The 26,707-nt window shown below is 46.1% G+C and overlaps 1 protein-coding gene across 15 annotated transcripts; it reads left to right on the top strand.

The window, feature by feature from the left end:
- Window positions 1–6,916: 6,916 nt before the first annotated feature.
- Window positions 6,917–13,291, top strand: LOC123145033 (uncharacterized). Of its 15 annotated transcripts, XR_006472057.1 has the most exons (6): window positions 6,919–7,439; window positions 7,631–7,727; window positions 10,991–11,080; window positions 11,519–11,609; window positions 11,727–11,804; window positions 12,490–13,290. XR_006472057.1 is itself a non-coding variant. In XM_044564330.1 (5 exons), the coding sequence occupies exons 2-5, from the start codon at window positions 11,032–11,034 to the stop codon at window positions 12,068–12,070; spliced, it is 384 nt and encodes a 127-aa protein (XP_044420265.1). In that variant the 5' UTR covers window positions 6,918–7,727; window positions 10,991–11,031; the 3' UTR covers window positions 12,071–13,291. The 15 variants fall into 15 exon arrangements, 2 of the variants coding, with proteins under 2 accessions (XP_044420265.1, XP_044420264.1); XR_006472052.1 differs by having other exon boundaries at window positions 6,918–7,439; window positions 10,991–11,609; XR_006472058.1 differs by having other exon boundaries at window positions 6,918–7,727; window positions 10,991–11,035.
- Window positions 13,292–26,707: the final 13,416 nt, after the last annotated feature.

Below are 26,707 nucleotides of genomic sequence, written 5' to 3'. Positions count from 1 at the left end.
GACGGGCGAGACCCTGTTCTTCCTCGTCTACGGAGCTGAAGCGGTCCTCCCTCACGAAGTCAAGCTTCCTAACAAATTTCTTGCAGTTCCTGAGCAACCACTAAGCCAAGACGGGCACGAGGAAACAAGTTCCTCGTGAAGAGGAGGCTGCCCCGAACGTGCCAGGCTAAGTTATCTCTGCACAAAATAACGACACAACACGGAAATAACAAGCATAGAGTAATGATTGAGGAACCACAGTTCGATACACGCCCCTCCGGGCCCATACTGGTTTCATTTTGATGCAGGAAAGAAAAGAAGAACAAAACAAAAGCGGTGTTGCAGCGATCCACGGGGGCAGGCCCCCGGCAACGTCCCGAGCTTAGCCGGATCCCTCCTCGCGCTTCACGGAGGCGCGAAGACGAGACGACCCGCTACCACCTTCGAAGCGAGCGCGGCGGCGTGGCGGCTGGTCGTAGCCGCCGCTGCTGGAGCTTTCGCCAAGAGAAGAGCCACCATAGCTGGACGAGGCGCGGCCGGCGGGCTCGCCCTCGTCGCGGCCATCGCGGAGACCGAGCACCTCCTCACCGTTGTTCATCTCGGGGTAGCACCCGGCGCGGCGACCATTTTCCCCAGACACCGTCACGTAGAGGGTCACATCACCGTCGTACTTGAAATGGAGGGTGCACCGCCTGCCCAGGCCACGCGCGCGGGTGAACGTCTGCCAACCGCGGGCCAGAGCTATGTTGCCCGCGGCGGAGACCTCAACCACGACCCAGGAAGCCCTGCTGTAGCAGCCGTCCGCCTGCAGCCAAAGCCCGCCTAGACCAGAGGCCGGCAGCTCGTCGACGAAGAAGCGCGGAAGCTGAAGCCAGTTGCCGGCTGGATCCTCCGACCAGACAACGAACTCTGGCAGCACCTCTGCTAAGTGGAAGCGCGGCCGGGGAGGCCGCGCAACCACAACACGTCTCCCCTCATCAACGGGGCTGCCGCGACTGGAGCGACCCCCGCCACGCGCAGCGGCGCCACCCCAGGAGCGGGGGGCCGCGGCGGGAGTCGCGGTGTGCTTACGGGGACGGTCGCGTCCCCGCTTGGGCACCGGGGAGCCGGGCCCCTCGCGAGAGGCCTTTCCTTTCTCTGCGGCGGAGAACCTCTTCGACAGCGCCATTGGAGCCGGTGATGGAGCAGAGAAGGGAGGAGAAAGCGGACCGGGAAGAGATGGGCGACGGGGGCTCCGCCCCCTCCCTCATTTATAGCAGAAGAAGGCCAACCGGCGCCTCCCACGATCGTAGATAATGATGGTTTTCCTTGCATGTCGCAGGGACTTGTCAAGTCGGGCAGTTGCCGAGGCAGCGTGGGGAAGCGGAGACGCCCATGTCCAATCAACCGCCACATGTCGACCAAGGCCGCAGGCTTTTGGGGCCCGCGGCGCTCCGCGCTTGACCTCTGGCTTCGCCTCGAAGCCAAGCCCGAGCGCGCCTTTGGCCCGGGGGCTACTGTCGGTGTTTTGGGAACGGGGGTCCCCAGACTTGCCTGCCTGCGGCCCCACGGCATGGCTGAGCTAGCAGGCCTGTACGGCCCATCTTCATCAACAAGGCATTCAAGACCCTCGCGAGGGGCCAAGCCTCGCGAAGCGGACGACACAAGACCTCCTCAGGAGCGGCCTCGCCAGGCAGGCTCGCGAGGGGCGGAGAGGTCGAGGCAAGGCAAACCTCGCGAGGTCCTCTTGACGTGAGCCATGACGATCGAGGCCAGGCGGGCGCCAACGCGCGCAGCGTCCTCGTTTCCTCTTTGGTGCTAAAGGGGCAAGCACAGGCGCGGAGTACCGAGGCATCAAGCAAAGGTTTCCATATCGGTGCAATGAGACCAAGACCAGCGGGACGGCAAGACGGAGGTCACCATGGAGCCCAAGACGGCGTCACCACCAGAGCCTTTTGCAGGCGAAGACTACTTTTGTCAGGATAAGCTGTACTAGCTGTCCCCTTTCAAATTGGTCGTTGTTGGCTCCCTTCCCGCTAGATATTTGGGGAGAGGACCAGGGCCTATATAAGTAGAATTAGCCACCACAGCAAGGGGCATCAAGTCCACACCCACATAAGTTGGCCAAGCACAAGAACACGTCAACCTCAGGAGGCTGTTCTTCCCCTTGTATTGTTCATCATCAGCCCAAGAGGCAATCCACCACCACCACACTGGAGTAGGGTATTACACCACAATGGTGGCCCGAACCAGTATAAATCTTGTGTCTTTGTGTTGTGAGTTCGTCGAGTTCGTCCGCGAGATCTTGGCGAGCTAGGACATGGATAGGATCGGAAGAAATCTTCGCGCGCACCCCAGTGTTCGAACCTTGAGGGTTTTGCCGCAACCCGTGATCCGACAGCATGGACATTTGGACTTTTATATGGTTGAAAGCAATAGTCTAGTTTTGGCGTGATGACTTAAATACTCAAGCATATCAACAAGCAACCATGTCTTTCAAAATATCAATGCTAAAATAAGTTATCCCTAGCCCATCATGCTTAATCATTGATCCATTCATGAAACACACTCGCATATTAGCTACACCCAATACTCAAGTACGATCATAGTGCCTCCTAGTTGGTGCTTTTATAAGAGAAGATGGAGACCCAAATTGAAAAATAAAAATTGCATAAAGTAAAAGAAAGGCCCTCCGCAGAGGGAAGTAGGGATTTGTAGAGGTGCCAGAGCTCAAAGTGAAAAACTTAGAGATAAAAACATTTTGGGAGGTGTGCTTTTCCCACCAACGAAAATGACTTAGAGTTCCCAACACTTTCCATGCTAGATATATCATAGGCGGTTCCCAAACAGAAAATAAAGTTTATTCCTTTTTCAACCATACTTTCACTTTCCATGGCTAACTGTATCCACGGGTGCCCTCCATACCAACACTTTCCAAGGAATTTATTATTTGACAACATAAAGTAAATTCATTTTTCATTTCGGGACTGGGAATCCCTAATACCTTTGCCTTACACTCGTGCAATGACAAGTGAATAAACACTCATCGTGAGAAACACATCTAGCATGGAAAATATTAGCCACCCTGCACAGCTTCGCGAGCGGCACAAACACACGAAAGAGAAGTTTATTTTGAAAATTAGAGATGGCACATACAAATTTGCTTAGAACAGCAAAATAATACCGCATATAGGTAGATATAGTGGACTCATGTGGCAAAACTGGTTTAAAGATTTTTGGATGCACAAGTAGTGATCATACTTAGTGCAAAATGAAGGCTAGCAAAAGATTGAGAAGCGGCCAACCAAGAAACAATTAATCTCATAAGAGAGCATTAAGCATAATTAACACCGAATAATGCACCATAAGTAGGATGTAATTTCATTGCATGACTATTGACTTTTGTGCTTGCATAGGGAATCACAAACCTTAACACCAATATTCTTACTAAAGCATAATTACTCATCAACATGACTCACATATCACATCATCATACCTCAAAACTATTACAAGGAATCAAGTTTATTTTGTCCAATGATCTTCATGAAAGTTTTTATTATATCCTTCTTGGATATCTATCACTTTGGAACTAATTTTCATGTGTTGCTTTTGATAAGCTCAAACAAATATAAGTGAAAATCATGAGCATAATATTTATTTATCTCAAATTAATTTAAGTGAAGCAAGAGAAAATTTCTTAAAAATTTACTAACTCTCGAATAAATCTAAGTGAAGCAAGAGAGCATTTCTTCAAAATAACTAAGCACACCGTGCTCAAAAAGACATAAGTGAAGCACTAGAGCAAATCCATAGCTCATAAAAATTTAAGTGAAGCATAGAGAGCAACTCTAACAAGTCATGGCATAACTTCTGCTCTCTCAAATAGGTGTGTCCAGCAAAGATTCAAGACTTAAAAAGCAAAACAAAACAAGCAAAGACTCATATCATACAAGACACTCCAAGCAAAACTCATAGTATGTGACGAATAAAAATATAGCTTCGAGTAAAGTACCAATGGTCGTTAGAAGAAAGAGGGGATGCCACTTGGGGCATCCCCAAGCTTAGTTGCTTGCTTCTCTTTGGATAATATCTTGGTGTGCCATGGGCATCCCCAAGATTAAGCTCTCCTTACTCCTTATTCCTTCATCCATCGTAAGATAACCCAAAACATGACAACTTCAATCACACAAAACTCCAACAAAACCTTCGTGAGATCCGTTAGTATAAGAAAGCAAATCACTACTATAAGTACTGTATCAAACCAATTCATATTTTATTCTCGCATTATATTTATTGTATTCCAACTTTTCTATGGCAAAAACTCATCAAAGGAAACCATAGAATCATCAAAACAAGCACACAACGCAAAGAAAACATAATCTGTCAAAAACAGAACAGTCTGTAGTAATCTGGATATTTCAAATATTCTGTAACTCCAAAAATTCTGAAACAATTAGTACCACGTGACCAATTTGTATATTAATCTTCTGTAAAAATAATGGGTATTTTATCACGCTCCTGTGATTTTTAACAATTGTTTTTCTGGGCGCGAAAGTATCTGTTTTTTTCAGCAAGATCAAACAACTATCACCCAAGAAGATCCTAAAGGCTTTTCTTGGCACAAACACTAAATTAAAAACAAAAAAACACAATTATAATAGTAGCATAATTGTGCAAACACTCAAGAACAGAAATCAAAAATAAAAAATAAATTTTATTCATTGGGTTGCCTCCCAACAAGCGCTATAGTTTTACGCCCCTAGCTCGGCACAAGATTTTATTGATGCTCACATGAAAGATAAGAATTGAAACACGAAGAAAGCATCATGACACATGCGAAAATCACTTTTACGTCTAACATACTTCCTATGCATAGGAATTTTATAAGCAAGCAAATTATCAAAACAAGCAAAAACTAGCATATGCAAGGAAAAGGAATAAAGCATTGACAATCTCAATAAGAAGATAGGAAATTTAGTAACATGAAAATTTCTATGACCATATTTTTCTCTCTCATAATTATTACATGTAAGATCATACTAAATTCAACAATATAGCTATCACATAAAATTTTCTCTTCATGATCCACATGCATGCAAAGTTGACACTATTCCAAAATAGTGGGATTATCATCAAATAAAGTCATGACCTCTCCAAGCCCACTTTTATCAAAAATTTCATAAGATTGAACACTCTGCAAATAAATGGGATTATTTTTACCTAAAGTTGACGCTCTTCCGAACCCAATTTCAATATTATTGCAAACATTATTATCAATAGAATATTCATCATGAGGCATAAACAATTTTTCAAGATCATAAGAAACATTATCACCCCAATCATGATCATTGCAATAAGTAGTGGACATAACAAAACAAGCATCCCCAAGCTTGGGGTTTTGCATATCACTAACACAATTGACATTAATAGAATTTATAATAACATCATTGCAATCATGCTTTTCATTCAAGGAGCTATCATGAATCTCTTCATAAACTTCTCCGTCTAACACTTCATCACAATTTTCAGATTCATAAATCTCAAGCAAAACTTCATAAAGATAATCTAGTGAACTCAATTCACTAGAATTGGTAAATCATAATTGGATCTTTTGAAAATATTAGCAAGTGGATGAGGATCCGTATCAATAGATTTTTAACAAGCAAAGATACAAGCAAATAGAAGACACATGGCAACACAAGTAGAGGTAGCAAACAAGAGACCTGACGAGAAAAAGGCGAATGAAAAAGAGGGCGAATAAAACGGCAAATTCTTTATGAAGTGGGGGAGAGGAAAACGAGAGAAAAATGGCAAATAATGTAATTGTGAGGAGATGAGATTTGTGATTAGGAACCTGGTAGATGTTGATGATGTCTCCCCGGCGACGGCGCAAGAAATTCCTTTTGATGCTGCTTGAAGCTACGTCGGTATTTCCCCAAAGAGGAAGGGATGATGCAGCACAGCGGCGGTAGGTATTTCCCTCAGTGATGAAACCAAGGTTATCGAACCAGTAGGAGAACCATGCAACACTACGTAAACAGCACCTGCAGACAAATAACAAATACTTGCAACCCGACGCGTTAAAGGGGTTGTCAATCCCTTTCGGGCAACGGCGCCAGAGATAGGCAAACAGACGTGAGAGAGTTGTAAATATTGTTAGGTCGAACGCCAAATAAAATAAATTGCAGCAAGGTATTTTTGTGTTTTTGGTTTAATAGATCTGAAAATAAAAGCAAAGGAAAATAGATCGCAAAGGCAAATATATTAAAGAAGAAACCCGGGGGCCATAGGTTTCACTAGTGGCTTCTCTCGACAAAAATAGCAAACGGTGGGTGAACAAATTACTGTTGCGCAATTGATAGAACTTCAAATAATCATGACGATATCCAGGCAATGATCATTATATAGGCATCACGTCCAAGATTAGTAGACCGACTCCTGCCTGCATCAACTAGTATTACTCCACACATCGACCGCTATCCAGCATGCATCTAGTGTATTAAGTTCATGGAGAAACAAAGTAATGCAATAAGAACGATGAGATGATGTAGACAAGATCTATTTATCTAGAAATAGGCCCCATCATTTTATCCTTAGTAGCAACGATACATACGTGTCGGTTCCCCTTCTGTCACTGGGATGAAGCACCGTAAGATCGAACCCACTACAAAGCACCTCTTCCCATTGCAAGATAAATAGATCAAGTTGGCCAAACAAAACCCAAATATCGGAGAAGAAATACGAGGCTGTAAGCAATCATGCATATAAGAGATCAAAGAAGACTCAAATAACTTTCATGGATAAAAAGATAGATCTGATCATAAACTCGAAGTTCATCCGATCCCAACAAACACATCGCAAAAAGAGTTACATCGTATGGATCTCCAAAAGACCATTGTATTGAGAATCAAACGAGAGAGAGGAAGCCATCTACTCCCTCCGTCCGGGAAAAGTTGTCTCCATGCCATTTTTGCAAAGGAAAAAATCCTCCACTTTTGTCCGACCAAACCCGCAGCCCTTGTCCTGTCGCAGCGTCACTCCCCTCCCCGTAGCTTCCCGACGTTGCACTGCTCCCCTCCCCGCTGCGCCGCGCCGGTGAGCTCCTCCGTGCCGCTGAGCTCGCTCACCCCGCTGAGATCCCCCGCGCCTCCTCTCCCTCCTCCACGCTGCCGCGCCACTCCAGTTCGCTGCGTAACTCCTCCTCTCCCGTAAAAATCCCTTCTTTCGGTGAGGTTCTCTTCGACGAGGCGCCGCTCGATCTGGAGGATGACGACAAGTTGGCGCTCGATCTGGAGCATGGCGACGGCATGGGGCGGGCGCTCTCGTCCTCGAGCTCCTAGTCCACCAGCTCCTCTTCCTCCTCCAGGCCCTCCTCAACATCACCGGCAACGACGGCATGGGGAAGACGACGGCGGCGGCTGTGAAAGTCGACCCCAACAAAGGCGGATCCTCCTCAACATCCCAGGCTCCTCCTCCTTTAGGTCCTCCTCGTGCTCATCTATCTCATGCCAAGTCTGAATTTGTACTGCCAAGTCTGAAATTTTCATCTTTATTGTTAAGTCTGAAGTTAGCTGACACGCTTCTCTGACTTGACATGCTTGATTTTTTGATCACTAAGAGTACTACAGCTAGAGTATATCTAAATTTGTAACAGCACATGTTGACCTTGCAGCAAGTTTACAAGGACAACATTTCTGTCAAACTAAAGCAAGCAAACACTTAACTGGATTTGCAATGACAGGCTCTTTCACCAATGTGAAAAAATGAGGGTAAGAACTAACAATGTGCATAACTGAATTTTTGGTTTCACACCAAGATCTCCTACTCCTGATCAATTGAACAAAACCCACTGTTGACTGTACCAATTGAACAAAGCGACAGGGTACATTATGTTGAAGATTTCCCACTTTAGTGATTTTTAGGGAGAGCGCTTAAAAAATTTAGTCAACATTGATTTATGAGGGAGTAGAATTTTTTACAAAAATGCTAGTGCTGTCTGTCTGTGCCTTCCAAGTCTACAAAGAGGTACTACTGCATTTGTGTCAAATTTGATTTCGTCTTAATTTAGAGCTGCGTGTAGTGCCAAACTGGATGATGTAGTGCTCTGAATTTGAAGCTTTAACAGTATGTAGATATAGTCTTGTTCAGATCTTACTGAAGAAGAGAGAGGGTTAGTAGGCAGGTTACTTCAGAGGCTTTGTTCAGATCTAACTGACTGAATAATTCATTTAACTTAACAGGGGATCTAACTGACTGAATAAGTTTTAGGGACATGTTTTTATCAACTCTTAGTTAAGGGATTGTGGCAGTTTTCTGCAGTCTATCAGTTTGAAATTGACTTCCCTTGTTCTTATTTCTAGAGCATAGTGACATATACTCCAACTAAATTTCCAGAGCATAGTGAACAGAAGGAGAACAGCCACAATCCCTTTGGAGTATATCTGCTGCTTGAAGATGCATAATTCAAATAATTTCCCTCAATTGGAGTTTTGTGTTGCTTGAATTGTTTCTACAGGAATAATGTTTCCAATTTGGCCAAATCTAGCCTGAATTTGCTGCTAGTGCTGGGAAATGCTTAACACTACCCTGTTTTAGTCTTGTTTTTTTGCAAAACTGAATTTACTAGCACCATTTTGCATCTTGCCATTACTGTCCAATTGGAAACTTTAGGTATGTTTGCAATTGGACAAATGTTGTATAAATTCAAATAAAGCAAATAAATTCAAATGATTCAAATAAATCCAAATAAAGCAAATAAATTCAAATGATTCAAATAAATCCAAATAAAGAAAATAAATTCAAATGATTCAAATAAATTCAAATAAATCCAAATAAATCCAAATAAAGCAAATAAATTCAAATGATTCAAACAAATCCAAATACTTCGATCCTTTCTTTTCCTATCCTTTCTCATAGAACACATGACACAATACATTCACACGACACAAGCCATACACATGACATAATACATACACATGACACATCACATACTCCTATCCTTTCTTTTCCTTTTCCCTTTCCCTTTCTTTTTTCTTTCTCTATCTACTCATTTCCTTGTTCTATAATGGCCTTGGTGTCAGTAATTAGCTCGGGACTGCAGTATACACCGATTATTTCCTCTCCAGCATTCTGTAGACGTTCCTTATGCAGATGCGGCATCTTGTAGTTGTTTCCTCCTTGATCTTTCATCACTTCCACCATGACTGCTTGCAACGTCATAAAGCTTTGGAACAGCTTATGGGCATCGTATTTCTCAAACTCCTCCTCTACACCCTGTACCAGTTCCTGTATATTCATAGGCGCTCTGCATTCGGTTAGGGATTGGAGGGAGCAGTGGAAACAAAGATCTAGAACATTGAGCTCAGGGCTGTTCGGTGGTTGTTGCAATAGTCGAATATCCAGATCTGTATGTGCCACGGCTTCTGGAAAACCAGCATCATTAGGGAGATCATGCGGTGTTGCATTATCTTGTTGAATGAACATCTTTGTGTCATCGTCACTGTCAGGCCATTTATCTTGAATGGCAGGGATTACTCTATTGATCAGGTAATCTCTGCACACAGGTCTAGTAACTTTGCCGGCCTCAACTCTATTGTCCCCCTATCTCTGTCATGGCTTGTTCGTTGTGCCTCGGTCTCTATCACGAACGGCCAAATTCCAAGCTTTCCATCAAATGTCATCTCCCCATCTTCATTATAGCGAGGTTTGGCCACAGCTGTTAGAAACATTACCTTCCCAATTCTATGAGTATTGTGCACAGTTCGATTTGGTTGTTCTTCTCCAGGCAGTACATAGTAGCTACTCTTCACTCGGGTCATGTCATACCATTTCTCATCGATGTGGACCATATTTGTCATTATCTTGAAACTAGGCCAAGGACTTGATATCCATCTTTCATCCATCATGGATAGGCAGAACTTTAGTCTCGCTATCTTGTTCTCTGGCTTGAGGGTGGGTTTGATGGTGCTCGTGATGCGTTTCAACTCTTGCAACTGAAATCTGTCATGTAGGGTTGACTGGGGAACACCTAAACACCTTGCAAGAGAATGGATTGTTCTTCTTTTGTTCAAAGAGATTGTAGTTGTTCCCGACAGATCTAGTTCTTTCCTCTTCCTACCACTGTTATTCTTCTTGCTTGAAACATCAACTTCTTGGCCTGTAGCAAGTTGTCTTTTGGCTAGATTCCATATTCTTGTAACTGTTCGAGGTGAACATTCAGCATAGTCACAATGAGCACCCTGTCATACACGTGAACATGTCCATCTCTAATCTCGATTACCCGCAGAGCAAAGTAAACACCATATCTCTCCTTGTCTATCAAGTCCTTCCCTCTTGGGTTGCCTTGTGCATCTGCTTCTTGAGCTTCTCCCGCTTCGTCTTGTATCTGTTGAGCTTCTTCCACTAATGCATCTTCTTGTGCCTCTTGAGCTTCTTCCACTAATGCATCTTCTTGTGCCTCTTGAGCTTCTTCCTCTTTAGGAAACCAATTCAATTCAATGTCTTCATCCTCCTCTTCCGGGATCAAGTTCAAATCAATAGTGTCACCTTGATGAGCTTGTTCTTGTTGAGCTTCATCCTCCTCTTCCGGGATCAAGTTCAAATCAATAGCATCACCTTGATGAGCTTGTTCTTCTTGTTGAGCTTCATCCTCCTCTTCCGGGATCAAGTTCAAATCCATAGTTGTGTGCTCCTGTCTGATCTCATAACAAGCGTATACAAGAGATGAATGGTTAGCATATAATTATAACAAGAAAACCATGAAGAATCCTAGACAAAAAGCAAAGAAACCAAGAAAGGGAAAAGTAGATATTAAAAGTACTCCTTGTTCATAAGCTAACTGAATGTTCTGAAGCTGTCAATTGTTTTCTATAGATTGTGCTAGGATTTGCACAAATTTCTGTCATTGATCTAACTAAATGATCCTATATACTGCTAACTGGATTTTCTGAAGCTAGCATCCTTTTTTACTACATACATATTTTTTTTGTTTTCAGCAACTACATCTCCTATTGCATCTCTCTTTTTCTTGCAGGGAGCAGGGCCAGGAATTAAAAAGCAACGAAAGCAGGGGCCATGAGTACATCTCAACTTTTACTGTATTTCTTATTGACAACTAGTGTAGGTACACATTCTGAATATTGAAATTATCTTCTGTTAGTTACTAGGATAGTGGTTCATCCTGCTTGTCTGATCTGTGGAGGATACCAAGGGCATCAACCTCCCCAACTTGAATTTGTGTTGTTGTTACTTGACATGTTTGTGTTCCTCATTTGGATTCACGTAAGACCTGTGATACTTTGGAGAGGGACTTGGTAGTATTATATGGGCAGTTTGGCCACATAGTTTGGCAACCTTGTTTGAGGAGAACAAGTTTGCATGCTGATAATCTTACCTACTTTGTGACAGATCAACATATAATTTCTTCTGGACTTGGAATGATGTGTGCTAAACTGCTAATAGTATAATAATAAAACATATAGTGCAGTCATTGATTTATCATTTATGTAACCTAACCTGTGATTCTTTTTGTCATTTTGTTAATGTTGCTGGTGTCTCATAGGTTGCGCATAACGGCTTACCCGCCCTGGCAATTTTGCTGCCCTTCTCATGCATCCTAGGCCTCTTCTCATCACTGACCACAACAAGCATGGGTACTGCATCATTTAACCACCGCCCACCTCAGAACACATACTGAAAATTTTGATATGATTGCCTTGATGGAACCCTCATTGCTACGGTAACTAATTTGAAATAGCGCGTATCTGCAGTGGCGAGGAGATGTGTGGATCTACGCGGCGATCCAGTTCCTCTTCGTCTTGTTCTTCACGCATCTGTTCTACAGATATGTAAGCAAAGCAGAGCATACTCTGCTCACAGTGCCTGAAGTTTTGAACAGTTTGTCATGCAAATCTTGATCCCTGGGAACTGTTTGTTTGTTGCAGCTGCATCTGCAGGCTGTGATATCCATCATCCTGACAACCTTACCATGACACTACTATTATTGGACAATTTTTACACTCATCTCTACCTGGAGAACAAATTCCTTAGTGCAATTAATCGATTGAATTTACACTCATATGCAGATTGCGTAGAAAAATTGACTGTATTTTGATGACTGAATTTAAAATCACTACTTGGAGTACACACTGACTGAATTTAACACTGCAATTGATTATCCTATGATCCATGGACACTGCAATTGTGCATTATCCTAGATACAGAACATGGATCTCTGAATAATTCAACAATTGAGAGGCATAACATTTTTTCCTTCTCCCATTTTAGACCATAACAACAAAAATCTGGTCCAGTTGCTCTTGATGATGCATTTAGTTAACTCGTAATTTTGCCAAAATCTAGACAAGTTGCTCTTGATGCATTCAGTTAACTTGATGCTATTAGTCCAGAGAACATGTTCAGTTTTCTTAATAGCAGATCAATTTTCTTCAGAGAACATGATCAGTTTTCTTAAGAGCAGATCAATTTTCTTCAGTGAACATGATGAGTAGTGTTTGAAATTGTAATGTACAGAAATTGGAGCACCACGAGCAAGCAGGCAGAGGAGCAGATTTACAGAGGGGTGCTTCTTCTCACCAGCCGCAACACGAGCAGGGGAGCTACGGGCGGAGGAGCAGCAACTTGCACAGGAGCAGGCCTGCTGGGAGCTTGAGGACGAGCTTGAGGTCGAGGCCCACCGGGAGCTCCAGCTCCAGGCGCTCGAAACGCAGGCGCGCACAGGTCCCGGGCGGCGGGAAGGGATACCGGCGGCGCAGGCCCAGGGCGGCGGGTGGGGATAGCGGCGGCGCAACCCTGGGCTGGCAGGAGGGGTCACCGCGGGAGGGGATAGCGGCGGTGCAGCGCCCTTCAGCCCTGGAGTCGCCGCCCATCGAGGTGGTCGCCACGGAGGAGTAGGTGGCCGGCGGGTGGTGCAACTCGTCTCCGTGCGGGCGGCACGGGTGGGCAGGGGCGGCGAAGGTTCGCGCGGTGGCGCAGGTTGGTCGTCGTCGCGCGCTGGTCTTTGTGGGTGCCAACGGTGGTTGTGGTGACCACGATATGCGCTGACGACGGCGGAAGGAGGAAGAAGCAGAGGGGGCTAATTAGCATAAGTTTAAAAGATGAAGGGTTTTTTGAAAAATTGTAAATGAACTAAGGAATGGACAACTTTTCCCGGACGGAGAGAGTAGCTACTAGCTACGGACCCGAACGTTTACAAAACACTACTCACGCATCATCGGAGAGGCACCAATGGAAGTGGTGAACCCCTCCGTGATGGTGTCTAGATTGGATCTGGTGGTTCTGGACTATGCGGCAGCTGGAATTGATTTTCGTCAAGTCCCCTAGGCTTTCTGGAATATTGGGGTATTTATAGAGCAAAGAGTCGGTTCAGGGGGCACCCAAGGTGGGCACAACCCACCAGGGCGCGCCTGGGCCTCCAGGCGCGCCTTGGTGGGTTGTGCTCCCCTCGGAGCACCCCCAGGCGCTTCTCTGGCCCACTGTAAGTCTTCTGGTCCAAAAAAATCTCCAAAAAGTTTCGCTGTATTTGGACTCCGTTTGGTATTGATTTCCTATGATGTAAAAAACATGGAGGAAACATCAACTGGCACTTGGCACAATGTCAATAAGTTAGTACCAAAAAATGATATAAAATGATTATAAAACATCTAAGAATGATAATATAACAGCTTGGAACAATAAAAAATTATAGATATGTTGGAGACGTACCACTGACCCATAAGGGCCTGGACATTGTTATCTTCACGGGTGGGTCATCGTTGCGAGGCGGGTTACGACGCCGATGGCTGCCGGAAACCGCCGGCGATTCACTGCGCCGGCTGTAACTTCGACAGTGGCGTGGAGTTGAATGAATTCGCTCACAGCTGTATGAGTAAGCCACCTGTTGAACCACCGCCGTCTCAAGAAGTTCCACGGCGTTCCGGGTCTCTATCGCAGCGGAGGACTCGCCTTCTATCGAAAGAGCCGCCAGCCGAGAAGCTGCAGCAATCATATTATCCAGTGGGTTGTAATAATGACCCGGGGTGTTGGCACTCACTGTGGCGGGGTCAAGTCCATACGAGGCGGACCTGTCATACGAGGCTGAGTCGCCGCCCCGGTGACAGGTTCCTCAGCCGTCCGAGTCACACCAGGCGGGTTACTTGGTCTTGCCCCAGGTGTATTGAAAAGGTTCCTTGCCTCAAACTGCAGAGGTAAACGGCTCTGGTGTGTCCTTCGCAAAAGAGCGTTTGACGCGTTTTGGTCCAGGCCCAAGCAAAAGGCCTCTGCCCTAATCCGCCGCGTCTCAGCCTCCAGGGCGGCTCGCTCTGTGGCCATCCTGACGTTTTCTGCCTCAAGATCCTCTCGGGCCTTGGGCACCTCATCTTGTAATTTTGCAACCTCCACATTATGCTGCACTTGATTCGCTGGAGTCACCTATGCTGCCAAGAGAGTCGCCAAGGCATCCAGGAGTTCGGATAAGATTTGAGCCGGCGGACACGCAGAGCCGTTCGCACCAGCCGTTGTAGCAGCAGTTGAACCGGACATCATGGCCGCAACGGTTGATGATTGTAACACTGGTTGCGTGCCGACCATGAAGATTGCGGCTCTACTCGGTGGCTCATAGGGCTCCGGAATACTATCTCCATCGGAGTAGCCCCCAAGCCCGCCGTCTTGTAGTTGATAGATCGACTCGGTTTCGCTGGTTAAAGACTCATCACCTGAATAGATGGATGTCTCTCCACCAGACACATAACCTTTCTCCAGATCTGCCCCATGAACAAAGCCAATGAAAGCGCGCTTCCGGCTGGGTCGAACCCTGGAGTGTTGCACGCGCCGGGCTGTCTCAATGACGTCAGTGCAGGAATCCGGCTCGGGCTCTGATTCGCCGATCTTGCCGATGAAGACGTGAATTCCACCGAAGGGGACCCGGTACCCGTACTCAATGCAGTCGGCCTCGGGGCCCCAGCTAGCATCATCAATGTAGATCTTGCTGTGGCGGCTCTTGGTCATCCGGCCCATGGCGTGTCCCTTGATCCCTGAGAAGCTGCCCTTAAAGAACTCGAAACCACCGTGCTCTGGCCCCATGGTGGGCGCCAACTGTCAGTGTCAAAACCGGCCGATCTCGGGTAGGGGGTCCCGAACTATGCGTCTGAGGATCAAAGGTAACAGGAGGCAGGGGAGATGATGTTTACCCAGGTTCGGGCCCTCTTAATGCAGGTAATACCCTACTTCCTGCTTGATTGACTTTGATGAGTATAGGGGTTACAAGAGTTGATCTACCTCGAGATCGTAATGGCTAAACCCTAGATGTCTAGCCTATATGATTTGTGATAGCCTCTACGGACTAAACCCTCCGGTTTATATAGACACTGGAGGGGCCTAGGGTCGTACAGAGTCTGTTTACAGAGAAGGGAAATTGCACATCCGAACGTCAAACTTGCCATCCACGCAAAGGAGAGTCCCACCCGGACACGGGCGTCGGTGTCAAAACCGGCGAATCTCGGGTAGGGGGTCCCGAACTGTGCGTCTAAGGTCGATGGTAATAGGAGACACGGGACACGATGTTTTACCCAGGTTTGGGCCCTCTCTATGGAGGTAATACCCTACTTCCTGCTTGATTGATCTTGATGAATATGAGTATTACAGGAGTTGATCTACCACGAGATCGTAATGGCTAAAACCCAAGAAGTCTAGCATGTATGACTATGATTGTGATTGCCTCTTCGGACTAAACCCTCTGGTTTATATAGACACCGGAGGGGACTATGGTTGTACAAAGTCGGCTACAAAGAAAGAAATCTTCATATCTGAACGCCAAGCTTGCCATCCACGCCAAGGAGAGTCCTATCCGGACATGGGTGAGAGTCTTCGGTCTTGTATCTTCAAAGCCCATCAGTCTGGCCCATGCTCAACAGGCCGGGCGCCCGAGGACCCCTTACTCCAGGACTCCCTGAGTAGCCCCTGAATCAGGCTTCAATGACGAGGTGTCTGGCGCGCAGATTGTCTTCGGCATTGCAAGGCGGGTTCCTCCTCAAAATACTCCAAAACAACCTTCAAACACAAAGAACGTGTCCGGCTCTGCAAAACAAGTACCGCATACAACTGTAAAGAGTATAATATTTCACGAGTCCAATCTACTGACAATCTTTTGTAGCCTGACACCACGTCACCACCCGGTCATTATATCGAACCGTTTTTCGGCCTGCCACTCCATGTTTCGAGATGCGGTTTTATTGGCACGTCTTGTCAAAGCAGAGATCGTGTCCCCTTATCACGGGATTCTCATCAATACGGGCGTGGGTAATCCAACGGTGCCGTCTGCATGGCCCTTGGGAAACAGGCGAGTGGGGAGGCGCTTGATATTCGCTACCTTTATAAGGAGATAAGGATTCACCCCTTTTCACCCACGCCTTCTCTCTCTCTCTCTGCCCACCCATTCTCGAGCTCCAATGCCAAGTCCTCATCTCTTCCGCCCCAAGAAAGCACTCCGATCATGTCCGGGTCCGGAGTGCAGGGCAAGTGGATGGTCTCCTCCATCAAGGAGAAGGACATCACCCAGCTCCGGGAGGCCGGATATTTGGCCAAGGAGGTCGCCCACCAGCTTCCGACCGAGGGACAGATCATCCCTACCCCGGAGCCCCACGAGAGGGTAGTGTTCGTTCCCCACTTCGTCTGCGGGCTGGGATTTCCACTCCACCCATCCGTCCACGGACTCATGTTCTACTATGGGGTGGATTTCCACGATCTGGCCCCCAACTCCTTCCTCAACATCTTGGCATTTATTGTCGTGTGTGAGGCCTTCCTCCGCATCTCACCCCACTTTGGATTGTGGCTGAATATCTTCAATGTGAAGCCGAAGGTGGTGGATGGCCAACACGCAGAGTGTGGAGGCGCCATGGTGAGCAAGATGCCCAACGTCGTATGGCCCAAAGGCACTTTCGTGGAGACTGTCAAAGGGTGGCAAAAATAGTGGTTCTGTGTCACAGAGCCCCGCGACACCACCTGGGCCGAAGCTCCCGAGTTCAGGTCCGGGGACTCGATGCGGCTCACCTCCTGGCTAGAGAAGGGCCTAGACTGGGCCTCGTCGGATGAGCTGACAGCGCTGCAGATGCGCATAAAGAGCATGGTTGACAGGAACATTAAGCTCGTCAATGTGATCCAGGTGATGCTCTTTCGCCGGATCCTTCCATGCCTAAGCCGGACCTGCAATTTGTGGGAGTTTGATCCGGCCAAGCACCAGACCCTGCAACACTTCTTTGGCGTTACGCACGAAGGTATTTGGAAGGTGCTCTTCAAGGCCAACAAGACATGGCCGAAGGAGACCAAAGACCGTGAGTACAACCTGACCCACCCTGCCAGTCCGGTAAGTTTTTCCATGTTTTCAAGGTGTATCCTTTACTTACATACTCAAGGGGCACGTTTGAGCTTCCCCGTCTTTACTTTTTCAGGGTTGGACGAAGAAGGTGGAGCTGATCAAGAGTCCGGCTCCGCTGCCCGAAGACCCATCAATTCCACTTCTGACGAAGATGCTGGTTCCAAAAAAGAAGGCCAAGGGGGCCGGAGGTGGCCTCCGTCACAAGGGCACTTCGGACGTGACGTCCGAAGACGCCGAGACCCAGTCCTCACCCGCCATCGACGAGGAGGAGGAGGAGGAGGAAGAAAGCAACTCCCCCCTGAGTGGGGAAGGAAGAAAAGGGCGGCCTCCACGCGTCTAGAGGCCGAAGCGTCCAAGAGGGGGAGAGCCTCCTTTGCGGACGACACCGCGCCGGATACCGATAGCAGCTTGGAGTGGCGCCCCAGGGATAAGCCCCCGGCCGGATCGTAAGTATTCAAGGGCTTTAACGCACTTATACGTCCGACTCCTTTATCTCGTAATTCTAATGCGTTGAATCATGTGCTGCAGTCCGGCCCGCGACAGCTCCCAGCGATCCTCATCAGGTGATTCGCTGGATCCAAAGGCTATGGATAGTGATTCGCTGCCAACAGCCACCTCTCCCGAGGCCACGGACGACGCTGAGGCGGTGTCCCAAAGGACCGTCACGGGCCAGGGAGAGACACAGAGGGCCGGCAGGATGGCGCTGGAGGGCGAAACCTTGGCTGCCGGACACCGGGGGGAGCAAATCCCCCTGGAAACTCGCGATGGGAACCCTATCCAGTGCGGCCCCAGCCGAATACCATTCCGGATGCTAGTGCGGCTCCAGATTCACGCAAGCAGCCCCCTTCAAGTGAGGGAGGTGCACCTGTTCCGTCGGTGAGCTCTGTGCAACCAGAGGCACCGGATACTCTACTGGAAGTTCTGCGAGGTGCTTCCATTGTTGAGGAACACCGTATCCTTATGGGTACGGTGGTTGAGAAGGTTCAGTCTGTTAAGAGCAGACTGACCGAAGCCTGCACCAGCCTGCTGACAGGCTTTGAGGTAAGCGACGTAATTCTGTAAGAAGAATGTCATAGTGTAGATAGTAGCTCCTGAGACTCTGTCCGGTGTTCGGAAAGAAGAGCCGAACAGAGGATCAAATAGTTTTTGCAAGAGACTAACCTTATATGTCTACATGAATAAGCAGGTGTCCTTGCTGGCTGTGACCTCTCATGCTGCCGAAGTCTCCGGACTAAAGCAGAGGCTGGAGCGGGCCGAGGAGGAGCTCGGCCAAGCAAGGAAACAACTGGAGGATAGGCAAGGTATGTAATGACCTGCTGTATATCAGAAAGGATTGATGATTTATGTTGACTATAGTGCCATGGTACTTGTAGGAGCGGCGACTGAGGTGAAACCCCTCAAGAAGGCGCTAGCCGAGGCCCAAGAGAAAGCGGCAAAGGAGCAGCCGCCCGTGAGAAACACGAGGCCAGGGTTGATGAGGTCCAGCTGGAGCTCCAGGATGCCGTCAAGAAATGCGAGTCCTTGGAGCGCAACATTACGGACCAAGAGACTGAACTCGCCAAGGCTCGCCAAAGCGCAGAAGATGCCCGGGTTGAAGCCCAGGGCGCTCTCCAGGAGATCCGAGAGGCCAAGAAGATCACGGCGGGTAAGGCCTTCATTATGCAGAGCAAATATGTGAAGAAGAGGTATCTCTCACTAACCCGGATTTGGAGTTCTCCATGAGCGTTTGCGGATTTGCCGCGCAGTGTTGCCGACGCTGCAGAGTTCTTCCGAGCCGAAGAGGGGAGCTCGACGGAGAAGTTGTTCTGGTCGCAATACCTTGCGCCAGAACATCCGGTGCCCTTTAGCGACCAGCTAAAACAACTGGTCGAACTTCATAGGGTGGCTGAACTAGCCATGAAGGATTTAATAATCCGGCTGTGGCCTGCCGGAGCTATACCCAGCAGCTATTTTGGGCTCGTGAAGCGGCTGGTCAATGCATGCCCCCGGCTTGACGTCATCAAGCGGTCGGTCTGCATCGAGGGTTCGTGGATGTGCTACCTCTTGAGCATGCGTTGGTTTTCCCTTGAAGAGGAAAGTGTGATGCAGCAAAGTAGCGTAAATATTTCCCTCAGTTTTTGAGAACCAAGGTATCAATCCAGTAGGAGGCCACACGCAAGTCCCTCGTACCTACACAAACAAATAAGAACCTTGCAACCAACGCGATAAAGGGGTTGTCAATCCCTTCACGTCAACTTGCAAAAGTGAGATCTGATAGAGATGATAAGATAATATTTTTGGTATTTTTATGATAAAGATTGAAAGTAAAGATTGCAAAATAAAAGGTGAAAGAAATAACTAGTTGATGGAAGATTAATATGATGGAAAATAGACCCGGGGGCCATAGGTTTCACTAGTGGCTTCTCTCAAGATAGCATAAGTATTACGGTGGGTGAACAAATTACTGTGGAGCAATTGATAGAAAAGTGCATAATTATGAGAATATCTAGGCATGATCATGTATATAGGCATCACGCGCGCGACAAGTAGACCGACTCCTGCCTGCATCTACTACTATTACTCCACACATCGACCGCTATCCAGCATGCATCTAGAGTATTAAGTTCATAAGAGCAGAGTAATGCATTAGGCAAGATGACATGATGTAGAGGGATAAACTCAAGCAATATGATATAAACCCCATCTTTTTATCCTCGATGGCAATAATACAATACGTGTCGTTTCCCCTTGTCACTGGGATCGAGCAATGCAAGATTGAACCCAAAGCTAAGCACTTCTCCTATTGCAAGAAAGATCAATCTAGTAGGCCAAACCAAACTGATAATTTGAAGAGACTTGCAAAGATAACCAATCATACATAAAAGAATTCAGAGAAGATTCAAATATTGTTCATAGATAATCTTGATCATAAACCCACAATTCATCGGATCTCGACAAACACACCGCAAAAAGAGTTACATCAAATAGATCTCCAAGAAGATCGAGGAGAAATTTGTATTGAGATCCAAAGAGAGAGAAGAAGCCATCTAGCTAATAACTATGGACCCGAAGGTCTGTGGTAAACTACTGACACATCATCGGAGAGGCTATGGTGTTGATGTAGAAGCTCTCCGTGGTCGATTCCCCCTCTGGCAGAGCGTCGGAAAAGGCCCCAAGATGGGATCTCACGGGTACAGAAGGTTGCGGCGGTGGAAATAGGGTTTCGTGGTGCTCTTCGATGGTTTCGGGGTACATGGGTATATATAGGAGGAAGAAGTAGGTCGGTGGAGCCACGAGGGGCCCACGAGGGTGGGGGGCGCGCCCAGGGGGCAGGCGCGCCTCCCTGCCTCGTGGCCTCCTCGTTGATTTGTTGACGTCCACTCCAAGTCCTCTGGATCACGTCTGTTCCAAAAATGATGCTCCCGAAGGTTTCATTCCGTTTGGACTCCGTTTGGTATTCCTTTTCTGCGAAACACTGAAATAGGCAAAAAAACAGCAATTTGCACTGGGCCTTGGGTTAGTAGGTTAGTCCCAGAAATAATATAAAAGTGTATAATAAAGCCCATTAAACATCCAAAACAGAATATATAATAGCATGGAGCAATAAAAAATTATAGATACGTTGGGGACGTATCAAGCATCCCCAAGCTTAATTCCTGCTCGTCCTCGAGTAGGTAAATGATAAAAACAGAATTTTTGATGTGGAATGCTACTTAGCATATTCTTCAATGTAATTTTCTTTATTGTGGCATGAATGTTCAGATCCGAAAGATTCAAGATAAAACTTTAATATTGACATAAAATTAATAATACTTCAAGCATACTAATCAAGCAATTATGTCTTCTCAATATAACATGGCCAAAGAAAGTTCATCCCTATAAAATCATATAGTTGGGTCGTGCTCCATTTTCGTCACACAAAAATGCTCTCATCATGCACAACCCCGATGACAAGCCAAGCAATTGTTTCATACTTTAGTAATCTCAAACTTTTTTCAACTTTCACGCAATACATGAGCGTGAGCCATGGATATAGCACTATGGGTTGAATAGAATAATAATGGGGGTTATGTGGAGAAGACAAAAAGGAGAAAGTCTCACATTGACGCGGCTAATCAACGGGCTAGGGAGATGCCCATCAATTGATGTCAATGCAAGGAGTAGGGATGTCCATGCAACGGATGCACTAGAGCTATAAATGTATGAAAGCTCAACAAAAGAAACTAAGTGGGTGTGCATCCAACTTGCTTGCTCACGAAGACCTAGGGCATTTGAGGAAGCCCATTGTTGGAATATACAAGCCAAGTTCTATAATGAAAAATTCCCACTAGTATATGAAAGTAACAAAACAATAGACTCTCTATCATAAAGATCATGGTGCTACTTTGAAGCACAAGTGTGGAAAAAAGGATAGTAGCATTGTCCCTTTTTATTTCTTCTTTTTTTTTCTTTTTTTTGGGCCTTCCTTTTTTTATTTGGCCTTTCTCTTTTTTTATTTAGGACAATGCTCTATTAATGATGAGCATCACACTTCTATTTATTTACAACTCGATACTAGAACAAAGTATGACTCTATATGAATGCCTCCGGCGGTGTACCGGGATGGCCAATGAATCAAGAGTGACATGTATGAAATAATATGCATGGTGGCTTTGCCACAAATACGATGTCAACTACATGATCATGCAAGGTAATATTACAATGATGAAGCGTGTCATAATAAACGGAATAGTGGAAAGTTGCATGGCAATATATCTCGGAATGGCTATGGAAATGCCATAATAGGTAGGTATGGTGGCTGTTTTGAGGAAGATATAAGGAGGTTTATGTGTGATAGAGCGTAACGTATCACGGGGTTTGGATGCACCGGCAAAGTTTGCACCAAATCTCAAGGTGAGAAAGGGCAATGCACGGTACCGAAGAGGCTAGCAATGATGGAAGGTTGAGAGTGCGTATAATCCATGGACTCAACATTAGTCATAAAGAACTCACATACTTATTGCAAAAATCTACAAGTCATGAAAAACCAAGCACTACGCGCATGCTCCTAGGGCGATAGATTGGTAGGAAAAGACGATCACTCGTCCCTGACCGCCACTCATAAGGATGACAATCAAAGAACACCTCATGTTTCAAATTTGTTACACAACGTTTACCATACGTGCATTGTAACATCCCAAATTTTCAATTTGGAATGTTATACATAGGTCATTCATGCATATCATATTTTATTGCATTTTCGTTTGCGATCCTCGAAATTCTAAGCAACTCAAGGACCCGTGGAGAGAGTTGGGGATTTCACGATTTTCATATTTGAATTTTATCAAATATTGAAACAAGGATCATTTTGGTTTTAATGATTTTTCTCTCCGAAAATATTTTGAATTTAAAATATATGAGAGGATATAATATGACTTCTCCAAAATAGATGAAATATTGGAGGAAAATATTAAATCAAATAAATAATTTTTATTTGGATTTTATTGCTATTTTATTCGAATTAGGAAAAATACGTGTTTTTCAGAATTGCATTATAGGCCCAAATAAATGTTGACCTTGTCCGGCATATTTTTAGAGGACGGGGATAATTTATTCGAGATTTTTGGAGTCCGTCTAGTATTTCTTTTCTTCATTTTTCTGTGCGTTAGAATTTGTTTTTAAAAAGAAAAAAAATTCGAACGGACTTACGCGCTGTGGGCGACCCGGACTCCCGCCGCCCCAGGCCTTATAAGCCGCGCCCAAGACCCCGCAGCCCACCACCAGCCCCGCTACTGAAACCCTAACCCTAACCCGCGTCGCCGCCGCGCCGCGACCCCGCCCCGCCGCCGCGACGTCCCGACCCCGCCGCCGGACGCCGACCCCGCCGCCCGTCGCCGCCGACCCCGCCCGCCGCCGTCGGACGCCGCCTCGTCGGAGTTGCCCGCCGCCGCCGCCGTCACGCGTCCTGAGGTAGCCGCCGGTTTTCGTTCGAAAACCGTATGTTTTTTTAGAAACCCTCGGTTATTTTATTTTAGATCGATTTTTTTGGTTTAGTTATTTAGCGGACGTTCGTCCGTACGTTCATTTTAATGAACGCCGTTCACCCGTTAGCCGCAGACAGCGAACGTTCGTTCGTTAGCCTGTTCGTCAGTTTTTCTTTTCCCAGGGTTTTTCCGCGATTATTTTCGATCGTGATTTCTGCCTTGATTTTCGTTTTAGTTTATCTTTTCGCTCGTTTATCGGAATCAGGCGATTCAAGCGCCAAGGTCTTCGTCTCGAAGGCCTCTTTCTGTTTAACCAACTTGAACAAGATTTTGGTACTATAAAATTTGACTTTAGTCCCGATTAGTAATCGGATCTTGTTTTTTTCACAGTTTGAGTTTTGTTGCTCCATTTGATTTGATTCTTTTTGCAAACCGGAGTTCTTCAGTTGAACTTTCTGGTTAGATCTTCTTATTTGAGTTTTACCCATGCATCTTTGCTTGATTGCTTATGTATGCTATTGTTTGTTTGCGATAGAATTCCCGGAGTGCGAAGCGTGCTACTACGAGTCTCTAGGTTTTGCGGATCGTCAGCAAGGCAAGTAACACATTGATCATACTCTTTTCATACCCAGTTTTTATGCATTAGTTACAATCCTCAAACATTGCATGATTAGGATGTCTTTAACTTGTGGGTTTGGGAAGTAGATGATGAGGTAACCTATTGCCCTGTTTATTATCAAACCCTGGGAGTTACTTCTACGTTATGCTTATATTGCCATGCTATGCTCGTAGACGTGGATTGGGTTTGAGTGTATCCATGACGGATGTGAGATTGTTAATTAATGGTTCAACTTAGGTGGCAACTTTAATACACATCTGGGTGGATTGTTTGTTTTGGGCACCTGGGGAATCCAGTGTGGTCCTAGGTTATCCCGGGGTTATACCGTGTGATCATCCTATGGTCCGCCACCAGGCTCAAAGGGATCATAAGATTATTCATGCTAGAAACTTCCGCGTGCAGCCACAAGCCATTATGGGCTTCGGCATAGTTGAGTATGTTGTGTGACCTCTTTCAGTGGTGGGCTAGCAGATGTAGAGGGAAAGTAGGTGTAACTGTCCACCCAGAGTAAAGAGTTAATGCTTCTGAAAGACTGTGTCTCGGTCATCCGTTTCTCAAACAACATGTAGTGCGAGAAATCCAACAGAGGAGATCGAGTCTTGTGGGGAAAAGGTGTGCAAACCTCTGCAGAGTGTATAAACTAATCATGGTTAGCCGTGTCCCCGGTTATGGACATCTTGAGTATCTGGTACTTGAATTATTGATTTGATCTCATCACTCTAAATTAATTTGTTGGGTTGTTAATGATTACTTTAATTGGGATTGAGTAGGAGGAACCTTCTCAATGATGTTTCAACCACCATGATAGTTAAATAAAATTTATTCCTTTGTTGTAGGGAAATAATTTGCTTTTCGCAAAAATCATATAACCATAGAGCCTCCACCAGCCATATATGCATGTAGTGATAGCATTTATCTGTTCATTGCTCTACTATGTTATATTGCTAGCATATTCCATGTGCTGACCCATTTTCGGGCTGCAACGTATTATGTTGCAGACTTCTCAGACGCTAGGCCATTTGTCATGCACTCAGCTGTGCCGTTGGAGTTGATGGACTCATTTTATCTTCCAAGCCTTCCGCTGTTATCTTATTTAGATGGCCTTAAGCCATATTTACTATAATAAGTTCTCTTTGGAGACATTCAATGTAATAAGTGTGTGATTGCTACTCTGTTATAATTCCTTCGAGTACTGTGTGTGTCAGCATTACCGATCCAGGGATGACACTGAAGCACAGAGACTTGACCGTCTGAGGTCGGGTCGCTACAAGATGGTATCAGAGCACACGCTGAATGTAGGACACGACCACTAAGAAAAGCCATAGGTCACTCTTCTCTACTTATTTATGACTCCTCTCCATTTTCTACTCTTTAGGATGACGGACTCGAGGAACCAGTTTGCACATCCGGATGAAGACACACCCTTTGGACGACATTTGAAGGAAGTCACTAGATACCTGAACATTAGAATACCAAGCTTCACCGGGACCTACATCTCCACTTTACCAGAAGAGGAGCATTGGATGATTCGAGTTCAAGTTCCAGGAAGGACATTCACGCTAGTCACTGAACCTATAGAGTTTTCCTTTGATGCACCAACCTGGAGTCTAGGAAAGAGCATGGCAGCTCACATCGCCATGGGGCGCATTGGTGAAGTTTACCACAAGGATCTCAAGGATACTATCTACCAGATATGTGGGCGCCGAGACGAGCAATGGGAGATAGTCAGCACCAGGAGGGATAGGTCCATTGCAGCATTCATCCAGGAGCTAAACCAGCACATTCGACGCCAGGAGAACCAGATGTGCGAAAGCATGATAGATTTGAAGAAGGCGATGACAAGGATCACCGAGCGAGAAGAGGAACTCAAGTCTACACGCGATGGATATGAGGAGGAAATCGCAATACTATTGGATAAGAATGACGACCTGATAAAGAAGATCGGAGTATTCATGGGACATCCCGCACCAGGAGGAGAAGATGATGAACCCAAGGAGATTCGTTCCGAAGACTACATCATCATCGACGACACCGACTCCGACCCTGATGATAGTGATGATGATTATGTAGACGAAGCTGGAGCGGACATCATGGAGTCTTCCACCGATCAAAATTTCTAGATGACCACCATATGACTAGTAGTATTTCCCCATGTATATAGTAGTAGTCTGAGCACTTTTTAACGATAGTTCTAGACCGATTGTATGCCCTTTCTTGATTGATTGAGTGATATGATATGATTGTGTTTGTCTCATGCGCATATGGGTAGTGCTTTCTCACTAGACCTCTTTCTATTCTAATCACTCCCCTCTAAACCCATCAGATGCCTCTGAGACGTGACACCGGATTTGTCTTCCCATCGGAGATCACCCAGTCGATCCAGCAGCAGAATGCCTTGATGCATATATTAGTCTAGAACCAAGGCAACAACAACAACAACCCTCCTCCAGTTGACAACTTAGCCCGTTTTCTGAGGTTACAGCCGCCGGTGTTTTCCAGTAGCACCGAGCCCATAGTTGCGGATGACTGGTTATGCAAGATTGGAAAGGAGTTGACCACCGCAGGTTGCACTGATGCTGAGAAGGTGCATTTTGCCGCACACCAATTGGATGGACCAGCAGCGTCATGGTGGGAGAATTACACAGCCACTTTCCCTATAGCCAATATCACTTGGGATCAGTTTCAGCAAGCTTTTCGCACAGCCCATGTCTCAACTGGAGCTATGAGCATGAAGAAGCGTGAGTTCGCAACTTACGCCAGGGAAATCGTACTGTGGCTCAGTACGTAGATGAGTTTAGTAAGCTGTCTCGCTATGCCCCT

This window comes from Triticum aestivum, chromosome 6D (assembly GCF_018294505.1).
Source record: "Triticum aestivum cultivar Chinese Spring chromosome 6D, IWGSC CS RefSeq v2.1, whole genome shotgun sequence".
Taxonomy (NCBI): Eukaryota; Viridiplantae; Streptophyta; class Magnoliopsida; order Poales; family Poaceae; genus Triticum; species Triticum aestivum.
The sequence above is the reverse complement of the archived record's forward strand: the minus strand, read 5'-3'. Positions and strand labels throughout refer to the sequence as shown.

What these genes read in the sequence shown, in the direction of transcription:
- LOC123145033 (XM_044564330.1), top strand. Translation starts at nt 11,032, where the DNA reads ATGAGTACATCTCAACTTTTACTGTATTTCTTATTGACAACTAGT. An exon ending in ACTGACCACAACAAGCATGG is followed by an intron (nt 11,610 to 11,726) that starts GTACTGCATCAT and finishes GCGTATCTGCAG; the next exon opens with TGGCGAGGAGATGTGTGGAT. An exon ending in CGCATCTGTTCTACAGATAT is followed by an intron (nt 11,805 to 11,900) that starts GTAAGCAAAGCA and finishes TGTTTGTTGCAG; the next exon opens with CTGCATCTGCAGGCTGTGAT.